The 14,829-nt window shown below is 53.2% G+C and overlaps 1 protein-coding gene across 1 annotated transcript in view; it reads right to left on the reverse strand.

Annotated features, from left to right (window-relative positions):
* Positions 1-14,829, reverse strand: part of LOC144954073 (spermatid perinuclear RNA-binding protein-like) — a gene marked incomplete at its 3' end in the record, with an annotated part of 42,894 nt that overhangs the window by 23,253 nt on the left and 4,812 nt on the right. Inside the window, exons 6-10 of the mRNA XM_078884653.1 lie at positions 14,688-14,762; positions 12,421-12,559; positions 10,770-10,806; positions 6,718-6,778; positions 3,366-3,722 (exon numbers count right to left, since the gene is read on the reverse strand). Of these exons, the coding sequence (XP_078740779.1) occupies positions 3,366-3,722; positions 6,718-6,778; positions 10,770-10,806; positions 12,421-12,559; positions 14,688-14,762 (669 nt within the window). The remainder of the gene's footprint in view (positions 1-3,365; positions 3,723-6,717; positions 6,779-10,769; positions 10,807-12,420; positions 12,560-14,687; positions 14,763-14,829) is intronic.

Below are 14,829 nucleotides of genomic sequence, written 5' to 3' on the forward strand. Positions count from 1 at the left end.
ACTAACACACCAATACTAACACACGCTAACACACGCTAACACACCGATACTAACACACGCTAACACACCGATACTAACACACGCTAACACACCAATACTAACACACCGATACTAACACACGCTAACACGCCAACACTAACACACGCTAACACACGCTAACACGCCAACACTAACACACGCTAACACGCGCTAACACACCAATACTAACACACCGATACTAACACACGCTAACACGCCAACACTAACACACACTAACACACGCTAACACGCCAACACTAACACACGCTAACACGCCAATACTAACACACACTAACACACGCTAACACGCCAACACTAACACACGCTAACACGCCAACACTAACACACACTAACACACGCTAACACGCCAACACTAACACACACTAACACACGCTAACACGCCAACACTAACACACGCTAACACGCCAACACTAACACACACTAACACACGCTAACACGCCAACACTAACACACGCTAACACGCCAACACTAACACACACTAACACACGCTAACACGCGCTAACACACCAATACTAACACACCGATACTAACACACGCTAACACGCCAACACTAACACACACTAACACACGCTAACACGCCAACACTAACACACACTAACACACACCAATACTAACACACGCTAACACACGCTAACACGCCAATACTAACACACACTAACACACACCAATACTAACACACACTAACACACGCTAACACGCCAATACTAACACACACTAACACACACCAATACTAACACACGCTAACACACCGATACTAACACACGCTAACATGCTAACACACCAATACGAACACACGCTAACACGCTAACATACGCGCGAACACACACGGAAATATTCGCTGACACACGTGAGCTGAAAACGATGCTATTGCGTGGCTCCGAGTGGGGTCCTGCATGGTCAACCATCACATCACCACCACCACCACCATCACCACCACCACCACCGCCACCACCGCCACCACCGCCACCACCACCGGAGTGGAAGAACGGCAGGCGCATCATCATCATCTCAGAGCCGATGGCCAGTGTACAACATCGACTCCACGGTAGGTTCCGGTGTCACAGGCCGCATCCGCTGTTCCGTCACTAGGCAAACCCGAAAGGTCTTCTTGCTTCGACCCGGCGTTGTCGTGGATGGCGCTGGAACAGCGCGTTGGTAACTACAAACCTCATGGGCTGCACGGAACAAGCTGTGCAATCTCCTACCGGCAGCAGCTTTCCTACAACTCACCGCCACGCTCCCACGCTCCACCCCCTCCACCTTGATTCTCATGCTCAGATTGAAGAGCCACTTTCCCGTTGATTGGCGGTCTCCTGCCCCGAGTGGAGGACTGTCTGCCCCTCGTGGTGGCTGGAGCTCCAGACAGAGGAGTGGCAGCCTCTCATCCACACGCCGGAAACAATCAACTGGACCTCCTGTATTCAATAGAGGTTCAGGCGGTACCGATCCAGCTCCCGACAGAGGAGTGGCAGCCTCTCATCCACACGCCGGAAACAATCAACTGGACCTCCTGTATTCAATAGAGGTTCAGGCGGTACCGGTCCAGCTCCCGACAGAGGAGTGGCAGACTCTCCTCCACACGCTGAAACCAATCAACTGGACTTCCTGTATTCAATAGAGGATCCAGGTGGTACCGGTCCAGCTCCCGACAGAGGAGCGGCAGCCTCTCATCCACAAGCCGAAACCAATCAACCGGACCTCCTGTATTCCACAGAGGTCCAGGTGGTACCGGTCCAGCTCCCGACAGAGGAGTGGCAGCCTCTCCTCCACCACACGCTGAAACAATCAACCGGACCTCCTGTATTCCACAGAGGTTCAGGCGGTACCGGTCCAGCTCCCGACAGAGGAGCGGCAGCCTCTCCACACACACACCAGACCAGGCCAGTCCACCGGACCTCCACAGAGGGTCTGTGTGGTACCGGTCCAGCTCCCGACAGAGGAGTGGTAGCTTCTCCTCCACACGCTGAAACAATCCACTGGACCTCCTGTTTCACGGAGGTTCCAGGTGGTACCGGTCCAGCTCCCGACAGAGGAGCGGCAGCCTCTCATCCACACGCCGAAACAATCCACCAGACCTCCTGTATTCTAAAGAGGATCCAGGTGGTACCGGTCCAGCTCCCGACAGAGGAGTGGCAGCTTCTAAACCACACGCTGAAACTATCCACTGGACCTCCTGTATTCCACAGAGGGTTCGTGTGGTCCCGGTCCAGCTCCCGACAGAGTAGCAGCAGCCTCTCCTCCACACGCTGAAACAATCAACTAGAACTCCTGCACTCCACAGAGATCCAGGTGGTATCGGTCTGGCTCCCGACAGAGGAGTGGCAGCCTCTCCTCCACACACACACTGGGACCAGCCTACCAGACCTCCAGTACTCCACAGAGATCCAGGCGGTACCGATCCAGCTCCCGACAGAGGAGCGGCAGCCTCTCCTCCGTGGCGAGCGTCGTTCGGACACTCCACGCGGCCACTCGAAGTGGCGTTTAGCCGTTTCTCTAAGAACCCCCCGCCGGGGTGTGGAGCTCAGGGTCTCTCCCGGCTCCACCGGGGGGGCCGTTGGTTTGACCTCTCGTGGCCGGAGGGGTCACCGGCCCCTCACGCCCGTCCAGAGCCCCCCCCCCCCCCCCCCACCCCGTGAGCCGCTGGAGTGTCAGCGAGCGCCATCGGGGTGGGACAACAGCCGGTTGGGGCCTTCCTCCCTCCCTCAGATGGCACAGCTAACCACAGCGTTCACTCACTCACTCACCCATCCACCCACTCACCTGCTCACCCACTCAATCACTCACCCACTCACCCACTCAATTACCCACTCAATCACTCACTCATTCACTCACTCAAACACTCACTCACCCACTCACCTGCTCACCCACCCACTCACTCAATCACTCACTCACCCACTCACTCACTCACCCACCCACTTACTCACCCACTTACCTGTTCACCCGCTCACCCATTCATTCACCCACTCACCCACCCACCCACCCACTCACCCACCCACTCACTCACCCACTCACCCACTCACTCTGTCCAGGTGACGACTTCTCACCCGCGTTAAACCAAATCAATTTTCGCGTCGTCTCCAATGCCAATCCAACGACCAGACCTCAATGCGACGAGTGAGAGAAATCGCCGTTGAAACGTGGCAACGCGATCCGGAGAATGCCGATGGCCGCTGCGATTACAATTCATCATTTTAAAAAGCCGATTTGGGTTTCATTTGCTTAGTTTCGTTCCAACGTTTCGCTCACTCGCTTCTTTCAAAAACACCCCCTCGTCCTTTGGAGGATTCGTGGTTTTGTTATTTTGGGTTTGTTAGTTTTGTCCAGACCTGGAACCATTTAGTGTGGCGTAGAGACGCCAAGGCACGGAGACACGGAGCCTCATCCAGCAGCAGCGGCGCAGCAGCGGTGGAAGTGGTGGAGGAGGCATGGGGAGGAGGAGGAGGAGGAGGAGGAGGGGGCAGTGCCACATCCGGGGCGACTATTTGCAGGCACACACAGAGAGGCACACGGACAAACGGGTCGTCCCGTACGCACGCACGCACACACACGCACAAGTACACGCACGTAACACGCGAGCACACGTGGGTTAGACAAACCAAAGCCATCGCATGCGCACGCGCGCGGAACAGCCTGGAACAACCTGGCCTGGCACAGCCTGGAACTAGGCCGTACCTAGGCCGTACCTAGGTACAGCCTGGGCCTAGTGCCGTACCTAGGCCCGGCACTAGGCACAGCCTGGAACTAGGCCGTACCTATGCCCGGCACGGGTACGGCCTAGGCAGAGTGTGTCCAGGATGTCCAGGTGGACGTCCACTACAGCCCACGGCGGTCCCACCGCGTCGTTCTCTCGCTCTGACAGCTCCCCCCGTTGTTCACCCCGCGCTGTAGCCCCCCCCCCCCCCTCCATTGCGTGAACGTTACATTCAGAAAGACAAAAATTCAGCCCAGTGGGAGCAGATCGGAGCAATCCTCTCCACCCCTCGACCCTCACACCCAATTTGGCGGCGGACTACACGAACCCACGGCGGGGGTTTTACCACGGGAGGTTTACCACGGGAGGTTTACCACGGGGTTATACCACAGGGCAGAGGTCGCAAACGGGTTTTTATTCCTTACCCCTAGCCGTACCCGGCCGCACCAGGGTCGCAAACGGGTACCCGTACCCGGCCGTACCCGTACGCTACCCGTACCCAGCCGGGTACGGGTATCGGGTACCTGATTGCGACCTCTGGGATGAAGCCACGTTGCAGGCGTGGCGGGTGGGTTGATTCTAGGAACTTGGATCGTGAGAAGAGACAAGACGTTGGGAAATGAGTGACAATCACGGTGACTCACCAGTGACTCACGGCCTACCCGGGTATCGGGTAGGGTACGGGTATCGGCTACCCGGTTGCTACCTCTGCCACGGGGGGGAGGGGGGGGAGCTTGCGAGAGCGGACGTACCGTAGCCGCCACGTACGCAGCACAACGTCAAACAAAGCCGTCAACAAGCCGGGCGATCACCAACGGAGGAGTGGGGAAGGGTGGGGGGGGGGCGGATGGGTTTGGTTGTGGCGGTGGTGGCGGTGGTGGCGGTGGTGGCGGTGGTGCCGCAGGGCAACACCGACAGCGACGATCTGGACAGCACGCCAGGAGGGAGCGGTGGAGCCAAGGCGGGAGAGGGGGGGAGGGAGGGGGGGAGGGAGGGGGGGAGGGAGGGGGGGGAGGGAGGGGGGGAGGTTCAACGTCGGAGGAACGTCCGGCGCGTCCCGTCGTGAGCGTCCCACCACCACGCTCGCCACGCCCCGCCAGGTGGTTAAAGCATTGGTGGGGGGGGGGGGGGCAGCGGTGGTGGCAACCCACGCCCTCTGTCGTGGCGGCGTTCATAGACACTTCTGACACTACCTGCAGCACTGCACCATACTCAACACTGTCACCCATAGACTCAACACTGCACCATAGACTCAACACTATCACCCATAGACTCAACACTGTCACCCATAGACTCAACACTGCACCATAGACTCAACACTGTCACCCATAGACTCAACACTGCACCATAGACTCAGCACTGCACCATAGACTCAACACTGCACCATTGACTCAACACTGCCCCATAGACTCAACACTGCACCATAGACTCAACACTGTCACCCATAGACTCAACACTGTCACCCATAGACTCAGCACTGCCCCATAGACTCAGCACTGCCCATAGACTCAACACTGTCACCCATAGACTCAACACTGCACCATAGACTCAACACTGCAGCATAGACTCAGCACTGCACCATAGACTCAGCACTGCACCATAGACTCAGCACTGTCACCCATAGACTCAACACTGCACCATAGACTCAACACTGCCCCATAGACTCAACACTGCACCATAGACTCAGCACTGCACCATAGACTCAGCACTGCACCATAGACTCAGCACTGCACCATAGACTCAACACTGTCACCCATAGACTCAACACTGCACCATAGACTCAGCACTGCACCATAGACTCAGCACTGCACCATAGACTCAACACTGTCACCCATAGACTCAACACTGCCCATAGACTCAGCACTGCACCATAGACTCAGCACTGCACCATAGACTCAACACTGTCACCCATAGACTCAACACTGCACCATAGACTCAGCACTGCACCATAGACTCAGCACTGCACCATAGACTCAACACTGTCACCCATAGACTCAACACTGCACCATAGACTCAGCACTGTCACCCATAGACTCAACACTGCACCATAGACTCAACACTGCCCCATAAACTCAACACTGCCCCATAGACTCAACACTGCACCATAGACTCAGCACTGCACCAAAGACTCAGCACTGCCCATAGACTCACCACTACCCATAGACTCAGCACTGCACCATAGACTCAACACTGCACCATAGACTCAGCACTGCACCATAGACTCAGCACTGCCCCATAGACTCAGCACTGCACCATAGACTCAACACTGCACCATAGACTCAACACTGCACCATAGACTCAGCACTGCCCATAGACTCACCACTGCCCCATAGACTCAGCACTGCACCATAGACTCAACACTGCACCATAGACTCAGCTCTGCACCATAGACTCAACACTGCACCATAGACTCAACACTACTCAGACTCAACACTGCACAATAGACTCAAGATCGTTAGTTTCAGCTGAGACTCAATCCCAAGACACCGGCTTTCAAGCATCAACGGGGGAGGGCTTCAACATCAACGCCCTGAGAACCAGCTCCCGGGCAACCGGATTTTAGAATCGGGGTTCCGTGACCTTTGACTCTCCAAGTCAAATAATGGGCGGCGTGGGGGGGGGAGGGGGGAGGAGGGGGGAGGTTGACCGACTGAAATTGGGGGATACCCAGCAAAGAGAGAATCGGGAGAGGGCAGATTTCCTCGTCCTTTGACGTGCTCACGGGAAGACTTCCAACTCCGAGAAGGGCGGGGAGGGAAGGGGGTTATGGGACAGCGACGACCTCAGGTCAAGGAGATTGACCGGTGCCTTTTTAAGCGACGCCCCCCCCCCCCCCGCCGCCGCATGGAGGCTGGGTTTCAGGATGGCACGCTCGCCCCCAGGTAGATTTTGGTGGGGTTCAAACATCAACGGCTCACGGAGAAAGTCAAGAAAAAACGAGACTCGTTTTCACGAAACGGCGTTTCAGCAGCAGCAGCAGCAAGTGCCGTTGAGATCACGATCCCGTCGCTCTGCGGGAGATCGGGCCTCATGGAGCAGATGGAGACTCTGATCCGAGAGGCCCCAAAGTTTGTGATCTCAAGGGGTCCAGAGGTTATTATTGAGCAGCGATGTCCGGGAGGTTAACACCAGGAGATGGGGTTTTAAAAACCATCAATGTCCTGGTAAACTTGGATCCAGGAGATCGGCTTTCACGATCAGAGTCCTGATTGAGGCTTTGGTCTTAACGGTCCGAGCTTTAGTGATATTCAGGAGACCGGCTTTTCAGGATTAAAGTCTAAATATTTGGCTCCAGATTGATCAGATACAAGCCCAGGTGACCAGGTGATATCGTATCAATGTCCTAGATGTCAACTCCAGGAGTTTTGCTTTTCACGATCAGAGTCCTGATTGATTCTCCGGTCCAACGGTTCTGGCTTTAGTGATATTCAGGAGACCGGCTTTTCAGGATTAAAGTCTTAATATTTGGCTCCAGAATTGTCAGATACAAGCCCAGGAGATAAAGTATCAATGTCCTAGACGTTTACTCCAGGAGTTCTGCTTTCAGGATCAGAGTCCTGATTGATACTCTGATCCAACGGTCCGAGCTTTAGCGATATTCAGGAGACCGGCTTTTCAGGATTACAGTCTTAGTATTTCACTCCAGAATTGGTCAGATACAAGCCCAGGAGATAAAGTATCAATGTCCTAGACGTTTACTCCAGGAGTTCTGCTTTCAGGATCAGAGTCCTGATTGATACTCTGATCCAACAGTCCGAGCTTTAGCGATATTCAGGAGACCGGCTTTTCAGGATTAAAGTCTTAGTACTTGGCTCCAGAATTGTCAGATACAAGCCCAGGAGATATCGTATCAATGTCCTGGACATTTACTCCAGGAGTCCTGATTGATACTCCGGTCAAATGGTCCGAGCTTTAGCGATATCCAGGAGACCGGCTTTTCAGGATTAAAGTCTTAGTATTTGGCTCCAGATTGATCAGATACAAGCCCAGGAGATATCGTATGAATGTCCTGCACGTTTACTCCAGGAGTTCTGCTTACACGATCAGAGTCCTGATTGATACTCTGATCCAACGGTTCGGGCTTTAGCGATATCTAGGAGACCGGCTTTTCAGGATTAAAGTCTTAGTACTTGGCTCCAGTTGATCAGATACAAGACCAGGTGACCAGGTGATATCATATCAATGTCCTAGACGTTTACTCCAAGAGTTCTGCTTTACACGATCAGAGTCCTGATTGATACTCTGATCCAACGGTTCGGGCTTTAGTGATATCCAGGAGACCAGCTTTTCAGGATTACAGTCTTAATATTTCACTCCAGAATTGATCAGATACAAGCCCAGGTGATCATCCATAAGAGTTGTTGTTGTGTTAGATCGCGCAAATAAATAAATGTGTCGTTAAAACCCGCCACCACCCGACACAGCCAACTAAGTGAGGGTTGTCGCGTCAACAGGAGACCAGGTGACGGAGCATCAATGTCATGTCCGTTAGCTCCAGGAGTTCTGCTTCACACGATCAGAGTACCGATTGAGACTCGGGTCCAAGAACATCGGCTCTAGCCATGTCCAGGAGACGGGGATTTCAGATTCGGGAGTCTTTGTTGAGGCTCAACTCCAAAGGGTTTTGTGGGTTTCAGCGTCTCGAGACACAGGCCCCGTTGACCAGGGGATGGCATCAACGTCCTGGACGTAAACTCCAGATGGGGGTCTACTAGCCAGCAACGTCCTGGCATTTGGCTCCGAGGAGATGGGATTTTCAGGATCAGCGTCCTGATTGAGACTCAAGTTAAAGGGTCTGGGGGTGCGGGAGGCTTTAACGATATCCAGGAGACCCGGAGGCTTTTCACGTTCACAAGGCTTAGGGTTTGGGCTCCAGGTTCGTCAAATATGATCCCAGGAGACCAGATTTTTACCATCAAAATCCCTGGGAAGTTAACTCCAGGAGACAGGATTTTTACCATCATAATTCCTGGGAAGTTAACAGCAGACAACCAGATTTTTTTACCATCAATATGCTGGGAAGTTAACAGCAGACAACCAGATTATTTACCATCAATATCCTGGGAAGTTAACCCCAGGAGACAGGATTTTTACCATCAATATCCTGGGAAGTTAACAGCAGACAACCAGATTTTTTACCATCAATATCCTGGGAAGTTAACCCCAGGAGACAGGTTTTTACCATCAATGTTCTGGGAAGTTAACTCCAGGAGACAGGATTTTTACCATCATAATTCCTAGGAAGTTAACAGCAGACAACCAGATTTTTTTACCATCAATATGCTGGGAAGTTAACCCCAGGAGACAGGATTTTTACCATCAATATCCTGGGAAGTTAACAGCAGACAACCAGATTTTTTACCATCAATATCCTGGGAAGTTAACCCCAGGAGACAGGTTTTTACCATCAATGTTCTGGGAAGTTAACTCCAGGAGACAGGATTTTTACCATCATAATTCCTAGGAAGTTAACAGCAGACAACCAGATTTTTTTACCATCAATATGCTGGGAAGTTAACCCCAGGAGACAGGATTTTTACCATCAATATCCTGGGAAGTTAACAGCAGACAACCAGATTTTTTACCATCAATATCCTGGGAAGTTAACCCCAGGAGACAGGATTTTACCATCAATATCCTGGGAAGTTAACCCCAGGAGACAGGATTTTAGCATCAATATCCTGGGAAGTTAACCCCAGGAGACCAGCATTTTACCATCAATATCCTGGGAAGTTAACCACAGGAGACAGGTTTTTACCATCAAAATCCCTGGGAAGTTAACAGCAGACAACCAGATTTTTTTACCATCAATATCCTGGGAAGTTAACCCCAGGAGACAGAATTTTTACCATCAATGTTCTGGGAAGTTAATTCCAGGAGACCGGATTTTTACCATCAAAATCCCTGGGAAGTTAACAGCAGACAACCAGATTTTTTTACCATCAATATCCTGGGAAGTTAACCCCAGGAGACAGGTTTTTACCATCAATGTTCTGGGAAGTTAATTCCAGGAGACCGGATTTTTACCATCAAAATCCCTGGGAAGTTAACAGCAGACAACCAGATTTTTTTACCATCAATATCCTGGGAAGTTAACCCCAGGAGACAGGTTTTTACCATCAATGTTCTGGGAAGTTAATTCCAGGAGACCGGATTTTTACCATCAATATCCCTGGCAATTTAACTCAACGAAACCGGATTTTTACCATCAATATCCCTGGCAATTTAACTCAACGAAACCGGATTTTTACCACCAATATCCCTGGCAATTTAACTCAACGAAACCGGATTTTTACCATCAATATCCCTGGCAATTTAACTCAACGAAACCGGATTTTTACCACCAATATCCCTGGCAATTTAACTCAACGAAACCGGATTTTTACCACCAATAACCATGGCAAATTAACTCCATGATACCAGATTTTTTTTACCACAAATCTCGCTGGCAATTTAACTCAACAAAACCGGATTTTTACCACCAAATCTCGCTGGGACGTTAACACCAAGATACCAATTTTGTTTTACCACGAATCTCGCTGCAAGTTAACTCAACAAAACCGGATTTTTACCACCAATCTCGCTGGGACGTTAACACCAAGATACCAGATTTTTTTTTACCACGAATCTCGCTGCAATTTAACTCAACAAAACCGGATTTTTACCACCAATCTCGCTGGGACGTTAACACCAAGATACCAATTTTGTTTTACCACGAATCTCGCTGCAAGTTAACTCAACAAAACCGGATTTTTACCACCAAATCTCGCTGGGACGTTAACACCAAGATACCAATTTTGTTTTACCACGAATCTCGCTGCAAGTTAACTCAACAAAACCGGATTTTTACCACCAATCTCGCTGGGACGTTAACACCAAGATACCAATTTTGTTTTACCACGAATCTCGCTGCAAGTTAACTCAATGAAACCGGATTTTTTTTTACCACCAATCTCGCTGGCAAGTAAACTCCAGGAGAGAGAGAGGCTTTCCTTAGACCACGCGTCTGGTTTATAAACGTTCAACCGCTCTGACAAACCCCCGTGTCCAGGCCCAGCAGCGTCCACGCGACGTCCCTGCGGGGAGTTTGAAGGCAGCGGTACAAGGGTGAACGGGAGGTGTGTAGTGTATAGTGTAGTGTAGTGTGTAGTGTAGTGTGTAGTGTAGTGTAGTGTGTAGTGTATAGTGTATAGTGTAGTGTGTAGTACAAGGGTGAACGGGAGGTGTGTAGTGTATAGTGTAGTGTATAGTGTAGTGTAGTGTATAGTGTAGTGTGTAGTGTAGTGTGTAGTGTAGTGTAGTGTATAGTGTAGTGTAGTGTAGTAGTGTAGTGTGTAGTGTATAGTGTAGTGTAGTGTGTAGTGTAGTGTAGTGTGTAGTGTATAGTGTATAGTGTAGTGTGTAGTGTAGTGTATAGTGTAGTGTGTAGTGTATAGTGTATAGTGTAGTGTGTAGTGTATAGTGTATAGTGTAGTGTGTAGTGTAGTGTGTAGTACAAGGGTGAACGGGAGGTGTGTAGTGTATAGTGTAGTGTATAGTGTAGTGTAGTGTATAGTGTAGTGTGTAGTGTAGTGTAGTGTATAGTGTAGTGTAGTGTATAGTGTAGTGTAGTGTATAGTGTAGTGTGTAGTGTATAGTGTAGTGTGTAGTGTATAGTGTAGTGTGTAGTGTAGTGTGTAGTGTATAGTAGAAGGGTGAGTGAGTGAGTGAGTGTCTGAGTGAGTGGGTGAGTGAGCGGATGACTGAGTGTCTGAGTGAGTGAGTGAGCGGATGAGTGAGCGGGTGAGGGAGCAGGTGAGCGTATGGGTGAGCGAGTGTCTGAGCGAGTGGGCGAGCGAGTGGGTGAGCGAGCGGATGAGTGAGTATGTGAGTGAGCGGATGAGCGAGCGGGTGAGCGAGCGAGTGGGCGAGCGAGTGAGCGAGCGAGTGGGCGAGCGAGTACGTGAGTGAGCGGATGAGCGAGCGGATGAGCGAGTGAGCGAGTGAGCGGGTGAGCGTGTGAGCGTGTGGGTGAGCGAGCGAGTGAGCGAGTGTCTTGAGTGAGCGGATGAGTGAGCGGGTGAGCGAGTGTCTGAGTGAGTGGCTGAGTGAGCGGATGAGCGAGCGGATGAGCGAGTGAGCGAGTGAGCGGGTGAGCGTGTGAGCGTGTGGGTGAGCGAGCGAGTGAGCGAGTGTCTTGAGTGAGCGGATGAGTGAGCGGGTGAGCGAGTGTCTGAGTGAGTGGCTGAGCGAGCGGATGAGCGAGCGGATGAGCGAGTGAGCGGGTGAGAGAGTGGGTGAGCGAGTGTCTGAGTGAGTGGGTGAGCGAGCGGGGTGAGCGAGCGGATGAGCGAGTGAGCGGGTGAGAGAGTGGGTGAGCGAGTGTCTGAGTGAGTGGGTGAGCGAGTGTCTGAGCGAGTGAAGCTGAGTGAGTGGGTGAGTGGGTGGGTGAGTGAGCGGGTGAGCGTGTGGGTGAGCGGGTGAGCGTATGGGTGAGTGGGTGAGTGGGTGAGCGTGCGGGTGAGCGAGCGGGTGAGCCTCACCTGCCGGCGTGGTGAGTGCGGGTGAGGTGAGGGTGATGCGGAGGGAGAGCTGTGTGAGCGAGTGTCTGAGTGGGCGAGTGAGTGAGCGAGTGAGTGAGCGAGTGAGTGGGCGAGCGTGTGGGCGAGCGTGTGGGCGAGCGTGTGGGTGAGCGTGTGGGTGAGCCTCACCTGTCGGAGTGGTGAGTGCGGGTGAGGTGAGGGTGATGCTGAGGGAGAGTTGGGGGTCGCTGCTGCGAGCGACGATCAGGCAGGCCTCCTCTTGCTGCACCGTGACGGAGTAGCACTCACCACCCTCACCACTCACCGCCTGCGAAAACACACACCACTCACTCACCACTCACTCACCACCCTCACCACTCACTCACTCACCACCCTCACCACTCACTCACTCACCCACTCACTCACTCACTCACCCACTCACTCACTCACTCACCACCCTCACCACTCACCGCCTGCGAGAACACACACCACTCAGTCACCACCCTCACCACTCACTCACTCACCACCCTCACCACTCACTCACTCACCACCCTCACCACTCACTCACTCACTCACTCACTCACCACCCTCACCACTCACTCACTCACTCACCACCCTCACCACTCACTCACTCACCACCCTCACCACTCACTCACTCACTCACCCACTCACTCACTCACCACCCTCACCACTCACCGCCTGCGAGAACACACACCACTCACTCACCACCCTCACCACTCACTCACTCACCACCCTCACCACTCACTCACTCACCACCCTCACCACTCACTCACTCACCACCCTCACCACTCACTCACTCACTCACCACCCTCACCACTCACTCACTCACCACCCTCACCACTCACTCACTCACTCACCCACTCACTCACTCACCACCCTCACCACTCACCGCCTGCGAGAACACACACCACTCACTCACCACCCTCACCACTCACTCACTCACCACCCTCACCACTCACTCACTCACCACCCTCACCACTCACTCACTCACCCACTCACTCACTCACCACCCTCATCACTCACTCACTCACCACCCTCACCACTCACCCACCCACTCACTCACTCACCCACTCACTCACCACCCTCACCACTCACCCACTCACTCACTCACCACTCACTCACTCACCACCCTCACCACTCACCCACTCACTCACTCACCACTCACTCACTCACCACCCTCACCACTCACCCACTCACTCACTCACCACTCACTCACTCAGCCACTCACTCACCACTCACTCACTCAGCCACTCACTCACTCAGCCACTCACCACTCACTCACTCACCACTCACTCACCCACCCACTCACTCACTCACCACTCACTCACCCACCCACCCACTCACTCACTCACCCACTCACCCACCCACTCACTTACTCACTCACTCACTCACCACCCTCACCACTCACTCACTCACTCACCCTCACCACTCACTCACTCACTCACCCACCCACTCACTCACCACCCTCACCACTCACCGCTTGCGAGAACACACACCACTCACTCACCACCCTCACCACTCACTCACCACCCTCACCACTCACTCACTCACCACCCTCACCACTCACCGCCTGCGAGAACACACACCACTCACTCACCACTCACTCACTCACCACCCTCACCACTCACTCACTCACCACCCTCACCACTCACTCACTCACCACCCACTCACTCACCACCCTCACCACTCACTCACTCACCACCCTCACCACTCACTCACTCACTCACCCACTCACTCACTCACCACCCTCACCACTCACCGCCTGCGAGAACACACACCACTCACTCACCACTCACTCACCACCCTCACCACTCACTCACTCACCACCCTCACCACTCACCCACCCACTCACCCACTCACCACCCTCACCACTCACTCACTCACCACCCTCACCACTCACTCACTCACCACCCTCACCACTCACTCACTCACCACCCTCACCACTCACTCACTCACTCACCACCCTCACCACTCACTCACTCACTCACCCACTCACTCACTCACCCACTCACCACTCACTCACTCACCACTCACCCACCCACTCACTCACTCACCACCCTCACCACTCACCCACCCACTCACCCACCCAGCCACTCACTCACCCACCCACTCACTCACTCACCCACCCACTCACTCACTCACTCACCACCCTCACCACTCACCCACCCATTCACCCACCCAGCCACTCACTCACCCACCCAGCCACTCACTCACCCACCCAGCCACTCACTCACTCACCACGCTCACCACTCACCGCCTGCGGGGACACACACACCACCCTCACCACTCACCACCCTCACTCACCCACCCACTCACTCACTCACCCACCCAGCCACTCACTCACTCACCACCGTGTGTGTGTAGGTGTATGTGTGTGTGTGTGTGTCTGTGTGTGTGTCACTGTGTGTGTGTCTGTGTATGTGTGTGTGTGTTACCTGTAGGTGTTGAGGCAGGCTGTGTGCAGCGTGGTGCAGCAGCTGCACAGTAGGAGGCTGGTGGCACAGCAGTGTGTGTGTGTCTCTGTGTAGCTGTGTGTGTGTGTGTGTGTCTGTCTGTGTGTGTGTCTGTGTGTGTGTC

The sequence above is a fragment of the Lampetra fluviatilis genome, unplaced genomic scaffold (assembly GCF_964198595.1).
Source record: "Lampetra fluviatilis unplaced genomic scaffold, kcLamFluv1.1 SCAFFOLD_258, whole genome shotgun sequence".
NCBI classification, from domain to species: Eukaryota; Metazoa; Chordata; class Hyperoartia; order Petromyzontiformes; family Petromyzontidae; genus Lampetra; species Lampetra fluviatilis.